Below are 25,078 nucleotides of genomic sequence, written 5' to 3'. Positions count from 1 at the left end.
CCCCGTCAACTGAACCGGGTAGAAGGCGGGCAAGGAATTATGGGCATGGCCTGTGACAACAAATTGTTAAACATTAAAAAAAAAAACAACTTTATAAAGAAAACTATAAATAATTATTTATGCTACTAATTAATGAACAAAAAGAAAAACAAAACAAAAAACAAAATAAATGTAGATATTGTTGACTATATAAACGAGAGAATTCTTTTTAATCAATTTGGAATGGGAACAAGAATATAAAATGATATGTTGACTAAATTAAGCAAAACCAAAATTGTTGAAATATTCAATTTCTATATTTTAAAATGTTTATATCCAGTATATACTACCCACATACCTGATATAATTGATTGCTGATTGCTTTGTGGCCTTAGATTTCTATATACATATATCAACACCTCGATCGCATGTCATTAGATCTGCAAAAATTAGATGGTAATTAGACTGAAGAGAACAAATTGGGGTTTCCAGATGACTTACCAGTATTTCATTACTGTCAATTATCCCATTTCGATTCTGTGAAATAAATTGTTTAAATACAATGTTTTTGGTTATAAATTAAAATTGAAACTTACCTGTATGTAAAAAGTTACAGGATGAAAACGATGATCAAGTGGCCTTTAGAAAGCAATTTCCGATGGGCAATTCGAGAGATCATAAGATTAAGTTCACTTTTACTTAATTAATTTCAAATAAATTATCGAGTCATCAATGATTCAAGTCAAGGCTCTAAGTTAAATGAATTGTTTTTCTCCAAAATCTTCTTGGTTATTTCTCCATTATTGTTGCACAATTATCAAAGTTTATTTGACGAAAAAGTTTTACAAGTCTCCATCTATAATACATATATATTTATATAAAAAAAATAATAATAATAATAAAAGAAAAACAAAAACTTGGTTACAAGTATGAATTGGGAGTCTTGTTTTTTACCAAATCTTAAATACTGACTAAAGTTGGATTACATCATATTAGTTAATATATAGATTACGAAACATTTCATTTTGTTGGTTGTTTTTTATATAAAAGGACGCAACATGGTTTTTGTTTTTTAATTTTCGTGTTCACAAACTTAAAAGAAATAACATTTAGGCATGATTACAAGTTCTAAGTTAGTCAATTAGTTATTATTATCATATATATATATATTTGTATAAAACACGTGATCGTACAATACAAATCGCTTATAGTCGCTATATGGTGTATAGTCTGCATTATTGTTCAAGAATGTGTAATTTGAAGAAGAGTTTAATGGGAGGGGCAGAGGATATTATAAATATATATTTTATGCTTTTGAAAAAAATTAAAAAAAAAAAAAAAAAACACAGTACTCCCATATTGCTTGGCAATTGGGTTTCTTCCCTTCTGTTTTATTTTTATTATTATGCTGGTTTAGTTTCTAGTTAATGATCTCGACATAGTTAGCCGGAAACAGTCCATAGGTTCCATCAGGTCCAAGTCCCTGCCACCAACCCTCATCAATTTGATCGATATGCGTTATAATATCACCAGGATCAAAGGTGATTTCCGATTCATCGGCAGCCTGATAATCGTAAAGAGCACGTGCCCGCAAACCCAAATCGCCTAAGGTCTCTTGACAAATGAAATCGTCCTCGTTAACCAGATCGGTTACTGCAAAAGCCAAGCGGGGGAATAAAAAAAGGATTCATAGGATTGGATTATGGTACTCACAGGCATTCCTCTCCAGGGTGCTTAGGCTTGAGGTTTTGGCCGCTTGCGATTGCTGCACTGTCACCGACACTTTGGTGCGAACTTCCTGCTCTTCCTCCTGATAGACAGCCGTATCTGTTTCATTAGACGATGTGGTCTCATCTGGTGATTGAGATTGCAGCGAATTGGTTTTACTGTGCGGTGATCTCTTGATGGTCGAGAATTGTTCACTTTCATGGGCCAAGGGCAAATCATCTGCGGGCTGTGGTTCCTCAATGGCTTCTGGAATTGTTGATACCACCTCAGCAGCAACTGGAGGTGTCGGAATTGTCTCCTGAACTGCTGGTAGTGGTGGCGTAGATGCTACTGCCACTACCGGCTTAATGGGAGACTGGGAGCGTGGTGGTGAAGGCACAGCTGTTTCCTGAGGTTGATTTTGATTAAAGGCATTAATGCGCTGGGCAATAGAATTGCGTGCAGGCTTCGCTGGTGGTTGTGTGTTCAGTCTAACGGATGGGAAAAGGGGTAACCAATTAATTTTGTTTGACTTAATTTCATATTTCTCTTGGCTCTTACTTGGACTGCAGCTGTCCCTCGCTGGTGTGCTTAGTGAACATGGCCTTGGCGGCTCCTACACGAGAACCAATCAATTCCCTGGCTTCCTGATTGCGTGCCTGTCGCATGCGTTCGGCATCTGTTAAGTTTTGGCCAAAATTAGCTACTGTTTTCTCTGGACTCAAAGGTTGAGGCGATCTGTCAATTAAATATTGCAATTGTAATAGATATAATCATTAAACAGGTCTTGAGCTCACGTTTTAATGGGCACATGAGCTGGCTGCAATTTGGTGGTGCTTATGATTAGCTTTTCCCGTTCCTTGTGTTCCTTCTCCTCACGTGAGCGTTGCTCATTCTCTAGCTTTTGCAATTCCGAACGCTTGGCTTCCTTTTCGGCCTCAAGGCGACGCTTCTCCTCGGCCTCTTCCTTCTTCCAGAAATCCTGCGTGACACTGGCATTCAGCTCTTTGGTGGGTATCACCCTAGTATAGTTGGTGCCCACCGGAGCCTTTTGTTCCTCCACAGTGCCACGGGGTTCCTTGAAACTATATGCCGAACTCACGGTGCTAAGTTTCTTAAGTAATCGCTCCAAATCAACATCATCTTCATTTCGAGCATTGATGGTTAAATGGGCGCCCGAAAGAAGATTACCCACATCACGAATGTGATTGGCGCAGGTGCCTTTGCGTAAAACTGGAGCGCCCTCACCCTACGAAATCGAAACAAATCCAGCAGCAGAAAAACAAGAAGCTTAGATAAGTTCACCTGTACGATAAGATTACTTGGCTATGACTCACTTACCTGCCAGTTGATGAGTAAATACTTATTTAGACCAGTTTTGGGATCCTCAATGCGTACATAAGCATACATAATTTTACCGCTATTCAGATCCTCATTGAGCTCCTCCACACCGCCCTCACCGGATGAGACCAATTTCAGTTCATTGGTCTGACCCTCATAGCCAAATAAGGACCAATTTGTTGGACTCTTGTCGTCCAGGACATCCTTCCAGGCGGCCACAATTTCGGCACGATGTTTCTCAAAACTTATGGCCATATTGATTAATGAGTGGGATGGGATGGCTGGGAATGAAGATGGCCGTTGTGGTGGCGGATTCGGTTTCGGGTTACCAATGACCTTGAACAATGCTAACTATTGCAAATCTTGGCCAGCTTTCACTTGTTATTCACCTTATTTGGATTTGGGGTGAAAGCCAACGCCCCAACCAACCGACCGACTCAAAACCAAAAAAGCGACAACACAATTGCAGCACAACCAACGCGCTGCCGCCTCCAACTTTGGCTTTGTCTTTTAACTGGAATTTTTAATTAAAATCCCACTGACAGCAACAACAACAACACACGATTGATTTTCCAGTTGGTGTCGTCTTCGATGTCTTTGCTGTCTGCGGTGTGAGTGAAAAAGCTAATAGTATGCAGTCCAATTGTTTTCCGGCGTTTAATAATTTCAAAAGTAACGGCTCTACAACATTTTAATTAATTTAATTGGCCCAATTTAACTGGAAATTTTAAACTTTTTGTTGTTGCTTGCGGCCCCAGACAAGAGCAGTGTGACCGTTTCACTTTAATAAAGCAAATGTCAAATCATAGGTGGCGCCCCAAAAATACCAAAAACTAAACTGGGGCAAATTTTGTGATTATTTCCGATAATGATCGATTATTTGCATTAATGATCGATTTTTTGTGCCACATGGACTATCGGGAAACCATCGAAAATGACATCGCTGTTGTTTCCCATCACTAAGCACTAGTTTGCGATTTGCAAAGTTTTTAACAATGAAATTGTGAATATTTGTTATAATTTATACGTTGTAAACTTATTGAAAGCGTTCCACGGCTAAAAGAGACTATAACACTGGAGGAGGAGCAGGCGAAGAGGAGAGGTAATAATGGCCGTGGCCAGTTTTGGAGGCAAAATTTTGAGTTTTTGGATGCTGTTGCTCTGGTCTGGCATGGCCTGGCCTGGCCAGTTGATTTCGTTTCATTGCCAAAATACAACAGCAACAACAACATAAAGAAAAATCGACAAAAAAACAGCAGCAGCAACAACAACAACAACAACAACAACGAAAACTTTCGGCTGCTGCCTCGTTTGAAGTCGTTGAAGTCTTTCGGTCCAAAAACCAAACCTGTCCCAACAACACTGAACTGCATCGTGTGCCTGCAACACCATGCCATACCCTCCAGATCCCCCCTTCCTTGCTCCCTCCCACACACCCCTTTTTCAATATCATCACCACCCGTTCTCTCCTGGCAACATATGAAAACTCTGTTTCAGGATTTACTTTACTGTAGCTTCCACAGAGCCAGAGCAAGAGCAGCAGCAACAGCAGCAGCGACTCAGTCTTTGTTCAGAGTCGTTTTTTTCTTTTTTTGTTTTGGTTTTGGTTTTTTGTTTCTTTTCGTTCCATTTACATCCAGTTTGGGGTATCTCTTTGCCTCTGTGTGCGTGTGTGTGTGTGTGTGTGTTAGTGTGTTTTGCTCTCATGGTCAAATTTCTTTTGCATTTTCAGTGTGAAACTCATGCGGTGCAGATCAAGACAGAGGAGCAGCCACCAGCAACAGCAGAAAATATCATTATCATCATCAGCGTCTTCATCATAATAATCATCAGCCCACATCCAAGAGATCTCGTGCACACTATGGAATCAGCCTTAGATGTGCTCTCTAGAGCAGCGACCATGGTGCAGAATAATGCCAGCGGTAAGTTTTTCAATCCAAGAATTCAAAAAATACAAAAAAAAAAAAAAAAAAACACAATAACAAAACCTACCTAAACTACTTGCCCATTAACTAATTCTCCTTAAAACAAACAACAAATGAAATGGTCAACAAATGTTTTTTTTTGTGTCGAGGGGGTTTTTTTATGGCTTTCACCTTTGAGCCGAAAGTATTTCAACAATTTTTGTGTAGAGTTCTGTGGAAGTTTGCCCCACCTCCTACTTCTCCTCCTTCACCTTTTTACTCCTCCTCCTACTTCTCCTGCCATTCTCATTCTCCATGCTGCTCATCCATGTCCCATAACTGAAGCATGATTCATGATGATTGCAACAAGACGACAACAACAACAACGACGACGACGACTGCCACATGACATCTTCTTTGTAACTAAAAAGGCTTTTGGAGCTGAACTGAGCGCACACACACACACACACACACACACATTGACAGACAGTGGTTAAAATAATTATTCATACCAAGACCGAAATTGAAATTTCGAAACGATAACATGAGTCATTTAAATGAAATTTAAATGGATTCCAAATGAGTTTGAAAATTCCCTAAACGAAAATAAACAATTAAAAACAATGTGGAACAACTAATTGTGTGATAACGAGTCTTACACACACACAAACCCATAATCGAGAGTTGATATATGTAGCCATTCATAGCACGCAAATATCTCTATCATACATATGTATGTATTTGAAATATGCATGTTCATTCATTCATTCCACATATGATTATGGCCGAATAGGGAGGGTAAATGTCATAGAAAGCAGACGAAACGAGGGGAACAAAATATTGCAGAATTCTTCTACAACTTTTAAGCCGCTTCTGTTGCCACTTTTGCTTTCTCCTATATACTTCTAGTCAAGCTTTCAGTACAAGTATCAAAGATAATGTATGTATATAATGCCAAAAATCTTCTATAATCACTATTATTATCAATACTTTTAATCCTTAATTCATTTTTACTTGTAAGAACTCGGTTCCTAAAGAAATCGATTAACAAGTTCTAGTTATTTGTTTGAAATTATCATTAAAGCCACTATAGAATTTACTTGCTATCGTTAAGTATTCGTGACTATTTCCATTTTTTAAAGACTTTTTGCTTCTCTCTCTCTTTATCTATTTTTCTCTTTTTTTTTTTTGCTTTTTCTTGACCTACTGCTTTATTTTGGGGGTCTTAAATAAATGTGTAGATAAAATCGGAGGCAAAGGCTATGTCTTGTATGATTATAGCAGTTACTACAAATATATAACCAAAACGCCCAAATGTATGCAACATTTAAGAGAGACTACTATCATACAAGTCCATTATTTACGTAAACTCCTTGTGGAGGGGGAAGAGCTGCAAATAAACTTTATAAGTTTACTATTTATAATCAATTTGAGTCCCTATGTCACATAGTGAAAGGGAGGTACAACCAAAGGAGATCATTGCATGGCCTAAAAGGTTTTTACCAAGTCTTTTGCACCTACTTAATCTCCAAGTATTAGAAACCTCTGTTCCAATTCTGAGAGCTCTTCTGTTGATTTTCCTTTTCCATATCTATATTGATATTTACAATCTGAAAGAAATGTGTGTGTACATCATCATACATTTTGTAAATACTTTTATTATGTCTATTTGATTCCAAAAACAAAACACTGTGGGGGCACCACACACACACACAAAAGCAGCAGCAGCTTTCAATGTATCTGAGAAATGTTTTATTTTTGTACAAAAACAACAAATGACAACAAAACATTCCAACAAAATGAGTTTGCGGCGCATTCCGATTCCGATTTTCATAAATGTGTCAAATGCCGCATTTTCGACGACAACACCGACGAACAACACACATATAAACATATGTACGTATGATATGTGTATGTATTTGTATATACATTATGTACATATATAGCGTGTACTACGTCCGTCCGTCCATTCCTCCGACTGACTCTCTTTCTGGCTTATCAATAGCCTCAGGGCAGGCGGTCGATGAGCACGAATTGTGGATGGTCACAAATACTACACTGATATGTACACACACACACACACACACACACACACACACACTCAAGTATTGCACATATCTTAAATGCATACATACATAACTATATAGAAGGTATGTACATACATACATATGTATTTATATATATATAAATTTGCAATTTGCATTTTGCCGAACGCGCGACAAACAAAACGCGCAACAACGCGCTGGCTGTGCCCCGTGACATGCCAAAGAGAATTTTTGTTGTTGTTGTTGCTTTCAAAAAAAAAAAAGAACGATTTATTTAACAAAAAAAAAACTCAATTTGATTAGGCATGTTCTGAAGTTTATTAATTGCACAATTAAATAAACAAATGCGATAAGCTCACGAAATTAAGAAGAACAGCAATAATAAAAAAATTAAATAAAATTGGAGCAAAAACAAAATACAAAAACATATGCAAATCAAAAGAGGAAGGAAATACTAGCGCCCCCACCTCTTTTACCCACCCCCCTCCGCCCCTCGTCCCAAACCACCCTCTGACCATCAACCCTCTCATTCTTTATACATTCCTACGCCCCCTTAGCCACCCCCTCAACCACTGCCTAATGGTTTTATCAACAACAATTTAACATATTTGACAAATTCCTTTGCCAAAATATGCGTACAGCTGTCAACACAGCCAACAAAATTTATTTCATATTCAACAAAAAATGAACGAAATATATAAATTTTCCTCAACGCACACAAAAGCGTTTTTTTTTTTTTTTTTTTTCAAAGTCAAAAACTAGTGATTATGAGTGTTTAACAATTTATTTGTATACAAGAATTTATTAAAAAAAAAAAAAAACAATTTCCCTGACATTTTTCGTGACGTTTTCGAGCAACAAAAAAATGTATACAATTTTTACCTTCCACTTAGCATTAACTATTCGGTCACCTCTGAAACAGGTCAAATTTCGAAATCCAAGAACAAATTATGACCTAGATGCGCCACTGGCAGTAGTTAAAAAATTGCCACAATTCTAGATTGGAAACCAAATTTTTTTGTATAATTATTTTCCTCATATTTGTTCGCTCTTTTTTTGTCTGAAGAATTTAAAAATATTCTGCCTCAAATGTTGTATCAATATTTTGCCGTTTTCTGAAAACATTTCTGTCTTGCGGAAGCCCTCCTTTGTCCTCTCCTGAATTCAACCCATTAAATAGTAAACAAATGGCTTTTTAAGGGTGTAGAAGACTTATTGTTGTTAAGATTCATTGGTGGAGAAAATGTGTCAGGGAATTTACCACTCAACTGAGTCGTCGTTAAAGTGAAAAATTCTACCTGAAATTGAGATAAGAAACAATTGCCACCAAGAAGAAGACCAATGAGACTCAAATCGAATTACTTATTTAGTTTGCAACTCTTTAATTTACTTTCACAAAAACAATTTTACTATTTCTGTGTTTTATTTAAACTAAAATTCATAGGTTAACAACATTTGGTTTAATGATTCAAAGGGTATACATACATACATATTTAAATTTTAACTTGTTGATGACTTTATGTCATGGAATTTCATGCGTTCGTTTTTATTTTCATTTTTTTTTCTGTTTGATCAATGCAATTTTTGCCCCTGAACCAAAAACACACAAATTCTGCCAATCGGATGCCGATTTTTGTGTTCATCGTCACCACAAATTTGATTGATCAGCAGCAGCAAAAGACAAACAAAAAAACGTCGACAAAAGAGAGAAAAATAAAATGAAACAAAAACATGAAGAAAATGAAAATGCAAAATGTCGTTAACCTGGGCATGATTAATGAATTTGTCATAATCGAACATAACATTCTCGTTCTTCATAAATCACAAAATGTTGAGGGAAAAAAAGCGGGTCGATTGGTCGATTAACGCACGGCCCTTCCATTAAACTATCTCTATATATATTGAGATTTTGTTGATCTTGCTTAGGCCTCATAATTAATAAACAAATAAGTTAGCAACACACACACACTCACACACACACACATGCACACACATAAAAAGCAAGAAAAATTGTGGCAATTTTGAAGAACAGACACACAGCTGGATATGGACGCGGATTTGGTTGTAGATTTCAATGTGGATCTGGATGTGGATGTGGATAGTGGATAGTGGGGCTCATCAGGTAATTTACATGGCCTTTCAATTCTCCAATTCACAGCAACACCAGCAACAACAAACACTCTCTTCCTTTTACTTGGACAGCAAACGGTGCACATAATTGCCACAAAATCTCGACCAGAAGAGAAGCAAAAAGAAATAGAAAACCAGTTTACCATTGCCTAGTGCCAGTGCTGGACATGGATGGGAATGGGTATATATGGGGATGGGTACACTACTTGCTAGAGTTTTGGGGGTACCTTTCTTTTCTGTTACTCCACTCATCATGGGCGTAGATATAATTTGGATGTACATAATGCAAAATGGTCAGCCGATTCACTTAATCATTATTAACTGTTTCACATAAATAAAGCCAAGAAAAATCTATATTAAGTTAAAGAGTGAGCTCAAACACATTTTTTATATATATTAATAGATAATAGATATGATATTTGAGACATTATTTCAATATATAGTAAAGAAATTTTGATCATACGACCATAGTCTGCTCCATTTTTAGTATTTATAAAAATATTGTGAACTCTATGGGTGAAAGTAAAAGTTAGTTCAATTTATTGTGTTTAATTATCTAAAAATAAATGGTTTTTAAAATGACCATACTATTCTATGCTATTCCTGGCCTTAGCTATCTAAATATTGTGTCACTCTCTCTGAAGTCTTCAGCTTCATTTACATAAAATTCCCAACTAGTTTTAGCCATTAAGAGACTTATGGTACTTTATTACCTTCAGAGAAGTCTCCCAATAATAACTCTTTTGGTATAGCCATATAAATAATCTGTACACTTTATGTTTTGATTATGATATTGTAATAAAGTCATAAGATTGACCTCGCTCTTTGATGACTATATTTTCCATATACTTTCCATCGATTCGCTTAAATTGTTATAAAAGTATTTTAGTATTTAACTCAAATGCTACCCTCTCCCTCTCAAAGGGCACTTTATGCCCCTGAACCCCTTTTAATTACACCCATGATGGTGTGTTGCTGTTTGCCATTGCCGTTGCTGCTGCTGTGTTTGGCTATTTATTTATTTGAACATAACATTTGCCTATTTGCCATAAATTTTCGCGCGATTCGAGAGCGCAATTTCCCAGCCTCAGTCTCAGTCGCAGCCTCAGCCGGGCTACCAAATGAAAGTTGCTTATCTCTTTAAAGTTATCAATATAGACATATGTATGTATATACATACATACATACATATGTATATATATTTATATGTATGCTTATGGATAGAAAGATAGATATTGACCAATATTCCCAAATACCAATTTACTAGACATTTTTTTTTTCTGTATTTCCGTCACCAATTTCATTAAATATTGAAATTTAATTTTTTCCCTTTTTTTTTTTTATTTTGCCGATTAAAATTTTCGTCTTTTTTGCTGTATTTTTGGCATTAAAATTTTTCTCACGCCTGATTTAGCACCGGATGATATTTTATAATGACAACTATATTTATGTTATTGTCAAACTTGGTGTTTTTGTTTTTTCTTCGGTTTTTTACTTTATTTTGTTGCTCTTTCTTCTATCGCTGGTGTTGTTGTTGTTGCTGTTGTTGTCTATAGTTGTTGTAGTTGCCCGTGTGTTCTATTCAATATCATCGGAAAACCAGTTTCTTTCAAATTGCGCGCACGCTCGCGTTTTATATTTAAATTTTGAACTGGTTTACTGCTGATTTGTGTGTCTTTTTTTTGTAGCCTTTTTTTGTTGTTGTTGTTATTGTTGCTCTTTTTTTTATGTACCCACTATATATGTATGTATGTATAAAAAAAAAATTAAGATTGTCCAGATTTCACAAACAAAATAAATATAATTTGTTTTCTATCGGCATCTCTCAAAATCATTTAATATGAAAAAAATTTGAGATTTTTCCTCGACCCAACGAACTTCCGTAGTTTTTTTTTTTGTGTGTGTGTGTGTATGTGTGTTGTGCACACTTATTACAGTGACCCATATTTAGCTCCCAATTTGATGTGATCATCTTCTTCTCAAATTTCTGTGCCGATTTCTAAACAAATCAAGAAAACTATATAAAAAGACAAAAAAAAAAAAAAAAAGAACAGAAAAAAAGTAAACCGTATTTCAATTAGCAAAGCATTTTCCGGGTCTTAATTTTTTTTTTTTCTCGTTCTGTTATTAATGAAGTAATATTGAATTGCTGCTTAGGTTGGCATTGATTTGATAGAAGGAGGAGGTGGGGGCTTGGGGATGGGAAACTATCAAATGAAGTTTCATATTGAGCAACAAGAAGAACTCAACTTAACTGTGCTGTCTTGACTTGATTCTCTACTGGTTAATTGTGCAATGAGTAACTCGGAACTGACATATTATCTACTATTTGGGTTAGATTTTCACAATTGAAATTCTATCTTGAGAAAGAAAGTGTCTTTCCTAATAGAATTTCTACTGAAGAAGGAAATACCTTGGGTTTTCCTATTGAAAGCACGCAAATTATCTTGAAATTGGCATGAAAAGCTAATACTGAGAAAACTTTTTGCCATTTATCATGTGGAATATGGTTAAGCTAATTCCTTTGAGGACTCAAAAAGTAAAAGAGTGAGTCTCTCCTTTCCATTGACCTCTCTTTCTAGGTTTCACATTTGCGAGTATATAATGAAATGACAGGACTTTCAGGACTTGTCTTTCTTCCGTCAGGATAACATTATGGCTTTGCCGCCTTGAAGAGAGTAAGAGAGAGATAACTCGAAAGAGAGAGAGCTTTCATTGCATCTCTGTTCCTTTTGCGGCTCTTCTTTACATGCAAAAACACAAAAAAGTTGGTCCCTTGTTTGGCCCTCTTTTAGAGTCATTAACTCATTTCCTTTAAGCATAAAGCAACTTATCATCCTATCCGGTTATCGGCATACGTATGTATCTCCCCCCTCCCCCCTACCATCCTACTCTTAAGCCATGTAATGTACCTTTATTTCTTTGTTCATTAGGGATCTCTAAAACAGAAAAAAAAGTTTGCCTACTTTTTGAACTCTACTTACTTTTTTTATACCTTACTACTATTTATTTATTCTTTGTTTGGCTTGGCTGTAATTTGTTGCCATTGTGTTGTTGTTGTTGTTGGTACTATTGGCTGCTTGGGCTCTTCTTTTTTGCCTGGCTAATGTTGTTGTTGTACCATGATTGCCATTCGATTTGACCTCGTTGCGCATGCGTGCGCATGTTTCACGCTACACTAAAAATTTTCGCACAAAACAACAACAACAACAACAACACTAGCGAAGAAAAAAAACACTGCAAAAAGAAGAGACTTCCTCAGCTAATTTAAATACAACGACCTTACAATACACTAGCTAATACTTAGCCTTCTTTGATCTTAAGATTATCCTGATTTGATCTTGAGTTAATTTCTCATACAATTGAAAGCTCTTTCGTTTGCCTTGCATCGGCTTTCTGTTGCAAAGACCTCTGTTTATCAAAACTATTGAGCTATTCATCAAAATCTATACAATTTACCAACATCTCAACCTACTTGTTACACTTAAATCCAGGACGGGTCTCCCTTCTCGTTCTATAAGTAGATCTGTAAATGATTAAGCTAGTTCAATATTTGATCTACATATAATGAAGACATCGATAGTACCCTTAGTAAGGGTATTGAAACTTGCCGCTTGCCGTTTGATGAGTAAGCGGGCAAAAGTGTATGGACTGTCAGGCCACAGCTACTACAACAACAACTACTACTATGACTTCGACTCCGCCTCCGCCCCTTCGCCTTTGTGTTTCCACCTCTTCAATTCGTAATTTTTTTTTTTTCACTTTTTGTTTAATTTTTGGTTTATTTTTATTTTTGTTTCGTTGTTGCTGTTTACCAAAAAGCCACGCAACAGAAAATTGCACATGGATTAGCAAATTGACTGAATGAAAAATCGATCGATCGAACGATCGATTGGTGATCAATTCGTAAGATCAGCTGAGCTGCTTGGGCAAGTCAGATAATGAGAATGACGACGATGACTATGTGGATGATGATGGCACACACACACACACACACATTCAAGACTGGAATCGGTTCTGTTAGCTGTTGTTGTTGTTGCTTCTGCTGTTGCAATTCATGTAAACCTGGAGCTGCAGATGGAGCTAGAGTTGGGGGTTTGGGGTTGGGGTTTGAGGCGCATGGGGTTGGGGCAACAACAGTAGTAGTTGTACTACAAATCGGGCGTAAAATTTCATGGGCCTGCTATTGAATTAAAAACGGGTTTACTTCTCCGCCTTCTCCTCCTCCTGTAGACTGCCTCTGTTTGCCTGCCTTCTTACCTACCTATCTCTAAGCTAGCAAAGTAACGCTCTCGCTCTCTCTCACACTCACAATGTTGGCCCATGGATTTTGCTTCTGTTTGTTGCCGTTTTGCTGCTGTTCTCTAGGCTGGTTGCGGCAATGGCTGCGCTTGCCACAACAAAATAACAAACGGCGAACTAACCAAGTTAAAACCAAACTGTTGCCGCTGCTGTCGCTGCTGCTGTTAAGCCAAACCATAACCAAAGTGAAGCTTAACCATATCCAAAGCCAAGCCCCAAATGCAGCCAACATACAAGAAAACGTGTAGCACTGTCGACCTATTGTTTTGTTTCATTTATAAACTCCACTTTTTGTTCTCTCTTTCCCTCTCGCTCTCTCTCTCTCTGCCACAAACTTGGGTATAATCACTTAACCATCTTCTTGGTTTGTCATGAGTACAACTTAGAACTAGAACCGTTTATCGTTGTATCTTCTTGGCTTTTGTAGGCTTATCAAGTAGTTCCTTTTCAACCTGAACAATTGTCGACGAAAAATCTATATTATTAACCCTTTCAGAATCAAATTGAAATGTGAAAACTATCATATTTAAGTTTAATTTAAAATAAAACTAATTTAAAAGGTCCTAGATGTCCTGTTGAAATGATTAAGTGGTTTTAGTATATATTAATATATCTAAACCACTTAAAAAACATAACTTTTTTCATTAATTTCATAGTAGATGAAATAAAAAAGCAAATTAGGAGAAGAGGAGATTCTTTCTGTAAGTAGAATGAGAACAAACATCTTGGCTCAATAATAATAATACTTGAAGTACGATCTGAAATAAAGTTCAATTTGTGCCCCCATTTTAAAAGAACTTTAGTTTCATAAAAAGTTACTTGGTTAATTGGGAATCTTAACAGTTGTTAACAAGTCTCTAAGGTCTAATCTTCTCTAATCTTCTAGCAAAACTTTCCATTGACTTGTTGTATCTCTAATTGTTTAGAACGTACTTATAATTTCAAATTGAAAAAGTAGTATGTATGTACATATGTATGTAGCCTCTGGCAATAGTATCTTAGAGTGTATAAAGCTTCGTTCCGATTCATTGCCAACCTTCCTATAAACACATATACATACGTACATAGAGATACATATATTTAAATACTACTCTACCCTATAATAACAAAGGGCGTACTCACCAGCATTGGTTTCTGTTTGTTGTTTTGATTTAGACTCCATAAGCGTGGAGATTATGGAGATTCTATCTTAATTGGAGACAAGAAGGTCCTTGGTTAAAGGGTATTTGCAAGTCGTTCTCTTACATTTTGTGTGCACGGCGATTTTTTCTTGTTTTGTTGTCATTTTCGCAAGCTTGCTTTACAGCCGACCAAGTTACTACGTCTATATGTGAGAGTGTAGTGGTGGACTTGGACTTATATATTAGTTTGTTTGTTTGTTGGCAAGAGAAAAAATAAAACACACACACACACAAGCTGTGAGTAAACATTATAATGAGCCTCCAAATGCAATGACCGGGCCCACAAAAAAACAGAAAACCTTTTGAAAAAGCAAAAGAACGCCCACGCCAAAAAAAAAAAAAAAAAACTGAACCCAACCCAAACAGAGAAAAAAAAATATTAAATAAAAAATCTTTTATGCTATAGTTATACTACGGACTGTGGCCAATTTCCAATTGCTGCAGATTTCGTTACCCTTTTCGTCCAATTTGCCAAGGGAGTTTTTTTTTTTTTTTGAGTGAGTGAGTGAGTTGTAGGCGTGGCAGTTAGGCTGGCATCCTACGAAAGATCTAAGAGGCGTTCACTTTTCTTCCCTTTTTGGTGATTTTTTGTGTGTACTTTTTTTTTGTTGTTTTTGGTTTTTTTTCAATTACAAAATCACCAAAGTAAAGAAAGCAACAACACAGAGAGACAAACAGTCGAAACGGAAATTGGTAAGAGAAGAGAAATAAAAGAGAAAAAAAAACCAACAACAACAACTGGCGCAAGTGCAAATGGGCGGGCTTAAAACTCTACACAGCGACGGAGACGCTGACGCTGACGACGACGACGTCCCATGGAGAGCGCAGCAAGAGAGCGGCGACGGCGACGTCTGTTCGGCATTAAAAAACGAAGACGAGACGAAGCTTTCAAAAAGTTCGCCCCAATCCCCAAAGTTCCCCAGTCACAATCTTCAAGTCGCTGTGATCGGTTTAGATCAGTTTGAGTTTGCACATTGAAGCCGCGAGTTGTGTGTGTTGTGTTTATTTTTTGGATTCGGATTCGGATACGGATACGGATTCGGTTTTTCGGTTTTGGTTTTGGGATTGATATTGGGAATTCGGAACTGTGAGGGTTCTAGATGAGAGCAAAAGTCTACTAAAAAGCTGAAAGCTAAGTGTGGATCCGTAAATACAAATTATATCTATAAAAGAGAGAGAGGGAGAGATACTTACATTGCAGCACTGTGTCTATCAGTCTGTCCCAGTGTGTGCCTGTGTGTGTGTGTCTCTGAAAGCGAAAACTAAACAAGTTCAGTCAGCGGATCGCTTGTTGTCGCCGTCGCCGTCGTCGTCGTCGATTTCTATGCAAATTATTACTCAGAAAAAGAAACATATAAAATAAAGCGTGCTATTTTTATTTCGCTAAATGTCGACTTGGAACTGCGAGACTTACCAGAGACTGTAATCCGAGTCGCCAGCCACGAACAATAATAATAACAACAACAACAACAACAAAAAACAACCCACAAAAACACAAAAATAATAATAATACACACAAAAAGAAATAAGAAAAAATAAATAAAATAAAACAGATTGTATCTGTATCTCTCTATATTTGCGACTATAAAAAAAAAAAAAACCAAATTGTGATTTAAGTGACTGTCTCAGAAAGAGAGCGAGAGAGAGAGGAAGAGAGAATTTTTTGTTGTATTTTTTGTTTATTCGAATTGTGTCTAAATGCTTATGCCAGAGAGTGTGTTTTTTTTTTAATATTGTGTCTAAACCAAACTCAAAATCCATCGACTTAAAATGGAATGCAAAGGCACATGGACACCCTTTGAGCAAAAGTACTTCAACAATATGATGGAAATCTTTCTAAACACATCGACATCGTCGTCGGCAGCATCCTCTCAAGCCAGCTCGCCCACAACATCAGCCACAGCAGCGGCAGCAGCATGGGAAGTTAGCAAAGGATTGGCGGCCACTCATAGATTAGCTGCTTATCAGCAACAGCAGCAACAACATCGTCAAATGCTACTCGAGGAGCATCAGTTGGAACAAAAGCAACTGCAACGTTTCCAACAGATGAGACAATTCTATTTGGCTCGTCATCATCATCAGCAGCAGCAGCAGCAGCATCATCATCATCACCAACAACAGCAACATCATCATCATCATCAGCCCTCCTCCAATATGGCAAATGGTCTAATCTGGCAACCGTGGCTTGATTTTCAACACGCAGCTGCAACAGAATTGCAACAACAATTCCAATTGCACAAAGGTTTGTTCTTTTAACCAGCAAATCATCATCATCACTTCATGGGAAAAATAATCGACGAAAAAAACTGTCAAACTGACCTCCAACATGCTCACAGTAACGGGGAGGGGAGGGACAAAAAGGTGTCCAATATAGAATATGTCACAAGATAGAAGCGGAAGATATTTCATAGAATTGTCATATATTGTATCTTTTTCTATGGGTAGTTTCGGCATGACCATAGAATAATTTTCTCGAATCTAATTGAAAATATTCTGCATTGGAATCTTTGGATTATCTCTAGGCTTAGCCTTTTGAATTTAATGATCATTAAAAACTGATTTGTTTTTATTATTCGTCACGTTAAAATTTATATTTGGATCGATTTAACCTTTTGAAGTAAAATTAAACATTTGCATATATCTTAAATCTGGGCGGAAATTAGGCTGTGAAATAAAGGGAGTGTTGCCCCTAAAAGTAGGCAGCAGCCTGAAAAAGCCTTAAAACAATGTATTTTGACTTTCGGATGCGATTAAACTAAAATTTAATGGTTTTAATGATGATGATGATGAAGTCAAAAAGGTGAAAGAATGTTGTAAACACTTAAAAAACTTTAATGAAGAAAGATAGAGAAAGAGAGAGGGTATCTCTTCTATTTATCATTTGGATAAACCTTCGCTTAAACCCAAAAAAGTATCATTTCGCCAAAACCTCACGTTGACTCGACTTCTGACTGCAGTTCTCAGTTCAGTAGAACAACACTAAAAGCGACCCCATCCCATTGTGATGGTCTTTAGGTTTTGTTTCTCCAACTTTTTATTATTACAGTGGAGAGTGGTGGGGGAGAGTGTGGATTTGGGCTGGGTGGGGTGGTGTGGGGTGGGGTAATACGGTGAGGGCTATCGGTGCTGCTTTCTAGTCATTGAACCTCTGCTCCATATTACACTTGTTGCTCACGTGAACAGAACACAAGCACAAAGAGCACGGGCCCAGCACCCTCCTAAAATCATTGCTCAATGCTAAAGTTCAATAATGGGGCTGTGGCTGGGGCTAGGGTCTATGTACGTGCCCATTGCCTGGACACTAGCTTAATGAATGGAAATCGGACACGGATACGATATTCTTGATTGCTGTGTTTATCCAAGATTCGATTGTAGGGGGAGAAGAGACCTAGAACTGGAACTAGATAGGAAGTGAGGGAGATAGGATGGTAGTTTTTTCTTTTTTGGCTTAGTTTGAAGTGGAGTAGAGGTAGAGGTAGGGGTAGGGGTAGGAGTAGAAGGAGGGGGAGGAATAGGAAGCTATAGGCTCTTGAACGTGCCATTTTAATGTCGTTGTCGTCGTTGTTTTTGTTGTTGTTGTCATTGTCGACGTCGTCGTCAATCGGTTACGCCAAACTGACCACTGACGTTTACTCGATTTCATTTGGCTTGAGGTGGAAAATTGGTAATGAAATTGGCAACACAGAGTATCGTTTGATGTTGTTGGTTGGTTCGTTGGTTGTTGACGTTGTTATTGTTGTTGCTGTTACTTTATTTTAACGCCCGACACCGGCTGTTCCACAATTGGATTAAATTCGATTGGCTCCGATCGACGTCAACTCAGTCAACTCAGTTTCAGACTCTCCCTCTTCCCTTCTCTTTAAGTTCCAGCTCCAATTGCAACTGCAGCTTCCGCTTATTCCTCCAAGTATACCCCGTCCCCATCTCCCCCCTCTCTCTCTCTTATAATTGGCCACATTGCACAAATCATACAAATGCTTTCAATTACATGGTGACGCCAAAAAAAAAAAAAAAAAAACGCAAGCGAAATGAACCGACGACGAGCAGCGCCTGTTTAACCATTAAACCTCCATTAGATATAAAGAGCAGGGGGCAGGGGGAGTGTGACAACAGGGGCGGGGAGTGAGGTGGGCTGCAGCCTCTATCTCTCTCTCTTTCTGGTACTTGGCTCGACTCCAATTTGTTGTTGTTGTTTTTTTTTTTGGTTTTTTTTTCTTTTTGTTAATTTGTTGACATATTAAAACCAGATTTGCAATCAAGTCGTAACAGGGTGGTATGGGGCAGCAGTGGGGGGCTTGCAGGGGGAGAGGGCCAACTAAAAGGGGCGTAATAGAGTAACGGGTTAAGCGGTGGCGACGACGACGACGACGGCGGCATATGACTCATAAGCCGGCGAGAGAAATAATATAAATAATGATAAACGCCTGCGACCAAGCGACTGACTTGTCCGTCCAACCGGCCGTCCGACCAACTTGTTTGCATAAGCAACAAATGTGTGTTATTGTTATTGTTGCTATTTGTAGTGCAATCCCCACCATGCCATATAAGTCGAGTATTTCCACTTGAGTTTTGTTCGTTCTCTTTTTTTTTTTTTTTTTTTTGTTTTTGTACAAATAAATCTGAAAGCTTGCTTTTGGCTTACATTCGAGAGATACCCTTCCAACAATCAAAATGAAAGGCAATCCTAATGAACCCACAGATATAGAGGAGAGTAAGCACCCTGAAGGATCTTTTAGATCAGAGCTTAGAGATCTCAAATTTGTTGGTAATGAAAAAACTTTATTGAAAATACTTTCAGCTGCTGATCGAAAGTTTATTTAGTTGCATTAACTAGTTAACTTGATTAACTATCAGGACCAAATGAAAATGGAGAAACTTTATTCATTGGTTGTTATCCTAAAAGGATAAAGTTCACTCTATCTCTCTCTCTCTCTCTCTCTAATGAATCATACTCTCCACAAGTAATCTCTTAGACCTTATACCACAGAGTATTACCAATTCGTTAATTATGAAAGAAATTTTCTTGTTTTTGTTTTTGTCTGCCGGATTAGGTCGACAATTTACGGACTCAGCTAATATTTTCGATGGAACGGGCGGCAGGAGGTGATGGGGTGGTGTCGGGAAGGTGAGGGGTGTGCAAGCGAAAAGGTTCGAATTCATTTGAATTTTAACAATTTGCTTAGCTTTTTTATGGTTAATAAAGTTTTATAGTACAGAAGTTTTAGTTGTCCGCAAAATTTGCATAATTCATAGATGAACTCAACTCTGCCATAGACATGGCATATAAATAAATAATAAAAAAGACCAAACACATATTCAAATCATTCATCAATATAAAAAAAGGGGGAAAAAAACTTTCTTAATTATATTACCATGTCTATCGTCTCGTGTATGTATATAAGTCTCAGCAGATACGACGATGATGCTGATGATGGAGTTCTGACTAACGAATCGTTTTATTTTTTTAGAAGTGTGCCGCTTGTTTGTTTATCTGATTTGCGATATTGGTTTTTGGTTTTTAGCTTTATTCCTTGGAATAGTGGATGTTTGTCTTATTGACTTTTAAAAGCTACAGAAACGAATTGAAAGGGCTCTCTCTGCTTGAAAGTCTTTCTGATCATTACGTGGGCCCCTTTAGATCAAGTTATTAGCCCGTAGACACAGAACGAAAATGATTAAAAAAAAGAACTTGCGTATCTCGTGGATGTCCAGCAGCAAAAAATTAAACAAAATAAATAAATAATATAGAAGAAGAAGTTGAGGAAAAAGCACAAAAGAAGACAACCAACAACGCAACGATAACTAACAACTACAACAATAATAATAACAACAACAACAACAACAGCAATAGTAACAAAAAAACAAAAAATCGAGGGGGAGCAGCAGCCTCAAAAAGAAAGCTTCGCTTCGCATCGTCGTCGTTGTCGTTGTCGTCGTCGATCCCCCAACCCAAAAACGACAAGCGACGTCCGACGACCGGAAATGTGCAATAAAATTTGAATGTTTCTTTATTATTATCATCATCCCCATCATCATCCGCAGCAGCAGCGGGAGCAGCAGAATCCGCATCCAGAGTCTCCAGTCTCCTCTTCTCCTCGATGTTGTTGTGTTTGGTTCTCATGTAGTTGTTGGGTATCGTCTGTCTTTCTTTCTCGCTCTCTCTCTCTCTCTCTCTCTCTCTCTCTATCTGTGGGTCTTTCTTGCAACTCCACTTGAGACCAGTTTGTCGTTGTTGTTGTTGTTTTTGTGGGCTCTCCGTGACGCAGGCGCAGAAATAATAAATTGCAGCTCGCGGTGACGTTGCCAAAAACAGGACAACGACGAGTTGTAGCTTCTCCCGCCGCCGCCGGAGCAACAACAACAACTATGTACAACCACCAACGCCACCGCCTTCGCCTTTGCTTTGCCTCACATGATACCAGTTCCAGTCCAAATCCCATCCCATTCATTCATTCATTCATGCGTTCTCCCGACCGACAGGCCAGGCTCAGATCTGCTCGAAATGTGCGCACAGAAGTCGCCTGACTGGTTTTTTGTTTATGCCCCTTCGACTCGTCTGTATTTTGTTTTTTTCCTTTTTCCTTTTTGTAGTTTTTTTTTTTTTTTTTTTTGGGCTCCAACTTGTGCGCACCCCTTGGGCCACTATATGAGACCTGGGCCTGGCATTGGAGGAAGCAATCCGACTTTATTCTGGGCTTTAGTTTTTTGCTTTTTTTGTCTGAACAGATAAACAATTTTGTTTCCTGTGCACTGAGCACAAAACTTTGTTTAAAGAAAAGGTTCTAATTCTCTTGATGTTACGAAAAAAATTACAAGAGCATCCTCAACAGCTCGCATTCAACTCCCACTTGGAATCGTCTTTTATCCTATATTCTATGGCCGATGCGAAAATGCTTTAGTTCTACTTTCTGGTCTGTTATCTTTTATCGATGGTTGCTTGATAATTGGATTAACCAATTAGTGTCCTACTTATTTGTCATGGCCAAGAATTGCTTCCCAGCTATGGGTCTTGATTGGTTTCGTTCTTTTCGGTCAAATGCCACTTTAAAATTCAATTGAAATCATCCATAGCTCGTATCATCCATCCATCATCCCAATTCCCCGAATTCCGCCCCACAAATCAGAAGAAAAAAACCAAAAACCCACACACGCACACACATTCACAAACACACACAAGTTTTGCCAGACTTCCCACGCCGAAACAGAAAAAAAACAACGAAAACAAAAAAAAAAAAAACAAAACACAAAATAAAAACTCGTACGATTCCCCAACAAAAAATTGTTACGCTGAGCACGTTTCGCTTTAGTCAGACAAGAAGAGATTTTTGCTCAGTGTAAGCCAAACACACACTCACACACACGCACACACATTAGCAATGATCGTAGAAAAACGAGTTTTCTTAACCAATTTTATTTGTGACTTGAAGTTTCGATTGTTTTTTTTTAGTCTGTTTCTTTTTTTTTTTTTGCTGGTGACGGCTTCGTCTCCGTGTGTCTTTATGCATAATTTTGTTGTTTTTTTTTCCTGACCAAGCCTGCTCCGCTCACCAACAAGTATTTTTTTTTAGTTTTTATTTTTATTTTGTGTTTCTTTAGCAGAAATTCATTCAAAAAACGAAAGACTTAGGCAACAAACTTGAACGTGACGGCAAAACAGCAGCGCAGTCACAGGGGTGGCATAGAGAGGAGAGGGGCGGAGGGTTGAACAAGAACGGGATTTGTGTAGAGTCAGACTCGCGCGGGCCTCGCCTCGAAAAAAAAAAAAAAAAAGAGAAAAACAAAAACTTAACTCAAACTCCATGTGATTCATTACGCCCACTCTAGGAGAAACGAAACGTTGAAACGACAACGACGACAAACGTCGACCGCATAATCAAAATCCAAGACGATGATAGTTGGAGGAACCACCGGAGCAAGAAGATTGCCCGCCGGTCCGTCCGTCCGCTCGTCCGTCCCTCCCGCCCATCTATGCACGAGGTGTGTTCGATAAAGTTTTGCCAATTCAAAACTACTCAATACATCAACTTGAAGCTGGATCGCTATCTTTGTAATTTATTTGTTCAATGGGTGGGGGCATTGGGCCATATTTTATGAGCCACCCTCGTTGACCACAACGAATTGGCGGCCAGGCCACACTATGTATGCCGATTCCGAACCGATCAAAAACCACAAAAAGCCAAATTCAAATTTATGGCCTTTAATTGAATACTAATAAAAACAAAAAACAGACAACAGAAAACAAAAAAAAACACAACGAAAAACCTAAAGCAAAATTGAAAAAAAAAAAAAAAAAATCGAAACTAGTTTTCTAAAGACTCTTGGATCTCTTCTTATCTCTTCCAGAAATGCATGTGACGTCAAAGGAGCTGCCAACAACCAAATGGCGACGTGAACGTCGCCAGCGAACGGCAGAATATCAAGTTCATGAAGCCGGCATTAATAATGGCGAGCGGGAGCGGGACAGGGAAAGGGAGCGCGAACGTGAGCGGGAACGGGAACGCGAGCGAGAACGGGATCGAGAGGATCGCGATATGGATAGCCCCATTGATATGTCGGTGACATCTAGCTCATTGAAGAATTATCATCATCAGCACAGAGCCTCACCGCCGCCACCATATCGTGAGCCGCTGCCAGGTACAAACTATGCGGCCAACAGTCGTCCCAGCGTCATAACGCAGGCGCCGCCAAAGAGAGAATTACAGGAAGTTACCAAATTCTCGGGTAAGTCAAATCCAAGTCAAATGATGATTGCCACATTAACCCCCGATCTGTGTGTCCGTTCTCCCACCTTCTGCAGACGATGCCTGCGACATTGATGAACATTTCCGTCGCTCACTGGGACCAGACTATGCGAATTTGTTTGCCAAAAAGTCGCCAACATCGACACCGACGCCCACTCCCTCGCCCAGTGGCACTCCCATGCAACAAGTATCGCCACATGCTCAGCATCATTATCAGCCACATCGTTCGCCGTTACCACTGGCCAAGCCCGGATTGCCCATAATGCATTCGCCCACGCTGAGATCGCAGCCAGAGTCGCCGCAGCAACAGCAAACCGAGTTACCGCCACCTCAAGAGGAGCCACTGTCATTACATCGCAGCCAGACGCCACCATCGCCGGCAGCGGCAGCGGCTTCAATTCCAACATTACAAGCAGCAGTTGTAGTAGCAGCAGCAGCAGCAGCAGCCGCTGCTGGGACGGATCTCCCAGTGGCCGCCAAGCGAGCCCTGGACACGCCCCATCATACACCACCCAGATATAATACTCCGCCGCCGGCCTATGGCAGTGGTCACACTGCTGTGACAACAACAACACCAACACCAACAACGACGAATGCCGCCTCGACACCCACACCAACGCCCATACCCACGCCCACACCCACACCAACACCCACAATGCCTGCTATCATACGCGTCAAGGCCGAACCCGGTTTGGCTGCGGTGGCCGCAGCATCATCCTCGTCAACCCAAACGCCGCCTGCCTCGCCGACCTCGTCCACAAACATATCGATATTCACCAAGACTGAAGCCTCTGTCGATGATCATTTTGCCAAGGCGCTTGGCGACACCTGGAAGAAGCTCCAAGGCGGCAGCAGCAGCAGCGGTGGCGGCGGAGGAGGAGGAGGCGGTGGTCTGACCAAGGATTAGGACTAGGACTAGAACACATACAAACAAGCCGTAGATGAAGATGGATAGTTAGGATGATGGAAGAAGGTATAGAGGAGATGGGAACCACCACAACCACAAGAGCTGTTTATTTTACAATTTACTACATATATACATATATATACAAAGTATATATATATATAGAAATCAATATATATATATATATATACATATTTCAACTACACAATTGACGTTTAAAGATCTCATGACGATGTGAAACAAAAGGAAAAATTCTTCAACTGCGTGTGTATTAAAACAAAAACAAAAAAAACAAAAAACTAAAAAACAAAACAACAAAAAAAAATGGAAAAACAAAAAGTTTCTGATTTATGATTTTATTAAACTATTGAATATTGCGTTATGGTTATAAAAAATGGAAATGAGTATACGTACAAGTGACAAATTTTTTTTTTTTTCTTAGAGACTAATCCTTAATTAATATATACAAAAATATATATATATATACATATATATTTTACCTATTAGAAGTTTAAGTGATACAAAAACAAACAACAAACTGAAAAATCCTACGAAAAATAATAAATATTATTGCTTATATTTAAAAAAAAAAAATTGATATTATTTACCCCATGATCATTAAGCATTAATTACCTCGAAATTCCTAATTTCAGTCTAAAATATGACCAAAAAGTAACCGTTAAACCGATTAATGCACCATCGAACCGATGAGTCGAACAAATGGTGCCAACGTCGAATGCGCGAGCATTTTTGTGCATTTTCTGTTTTGGTGTGACCAGAGTGAGGTACTATCGCCGATATTAGGGTTGCTTCGCATGTATCGATAAGAAAGTGTGAAACTGTT

General features: G+C 38.4%; 2 protein-coding genes across 3 annotated transcripts; one reads left to right on the top strand and one right to left on the bottom strand.

Annotated features, from left to right (window-relative positions):
• Positions 1-779: 779 nt before the first annotated feature.
• On the bottom strand, positions 780-3,808 carry Abp1 (Actin binding protein 1). The gene is made up of 5 exons (XM_068292432.1): positions 3,028-3,808; positions 2,484-2,935; positions 2,248-2,424; positions 1,693-2,177; positions 780-1,632 (listed from the first exon to the last, which is right to left on the bottom strand). Exons 1-5 carry the CDS (start codon positions 3,280-3,282, stop codon positions 1,400-1,402), a joined length of 1,602 nt encoding a protein of 533 aa, XP_068148533.1. The 5' UTR covers positions 3,283-3,808; the 3' UTR covers positions 780-1,399.
• A 160-nt stretch (positions 3,809-3,968) lies between these two features.
• Tgi (Tondu-domain-containing Growth Inhibitor) lies at positions 3,969-24,656 on the top strand. Of its 2 annotated transcripts, XM_068292431.1 has the most exons (4): positions 3,969-4,129; positions 4,760-4,949; positions 22,933-23,310; positions 23,387-24,648. In XM_068292431.1, the coding sequence occupies exons 2-4, from the start codon at positions 4,889-4,891 to the stop codon at positions 24,235-24,237; spliced, it is 1,290 nt and encodes a 429-aa protein (XP_068148532.1). In that variant the 5' UTR covers positions 3,969-4,129; positions 4,760-4,888; the 3' UTR covers positions 24,238-24,648. The 2 variants fall into 2 exon arrangements, with proteins under 2 accessions (XP_068148532.1, XP_068148531.1); XM_068292430.1 differs by lacking the exons at positions 3,969-4,129; positions 4,760-4,949 and adding an exon at positions 16,292-16,831 and having other exon boundaries at positions 23,387-24,656.
• The last annotated feature ends 422 nt before the right edge of the window (positions 24,657-25,078 follow it).

The sequence above is a fragment of the Drosophila tropicalis genome, unplaced genomic scaffold (assembly GCF_018151085.1).
Source record: "Drosophila tropicalis isolate 14030-0801.00 unplaced genomic scaffold, ASM1815108v1 contig_694, whole genome shotgun sequence".
In the NCBI taxonomy this organism is placed as follows: Eukaryota; Metazoa; Arthropoda; class Insecta; order Diptera; family Drosophilidae; genus Drosophila; species Drosophila tropicalis.
This window is presented reverse-complemented; position numbering and strand designations above follow the sequence as displayed.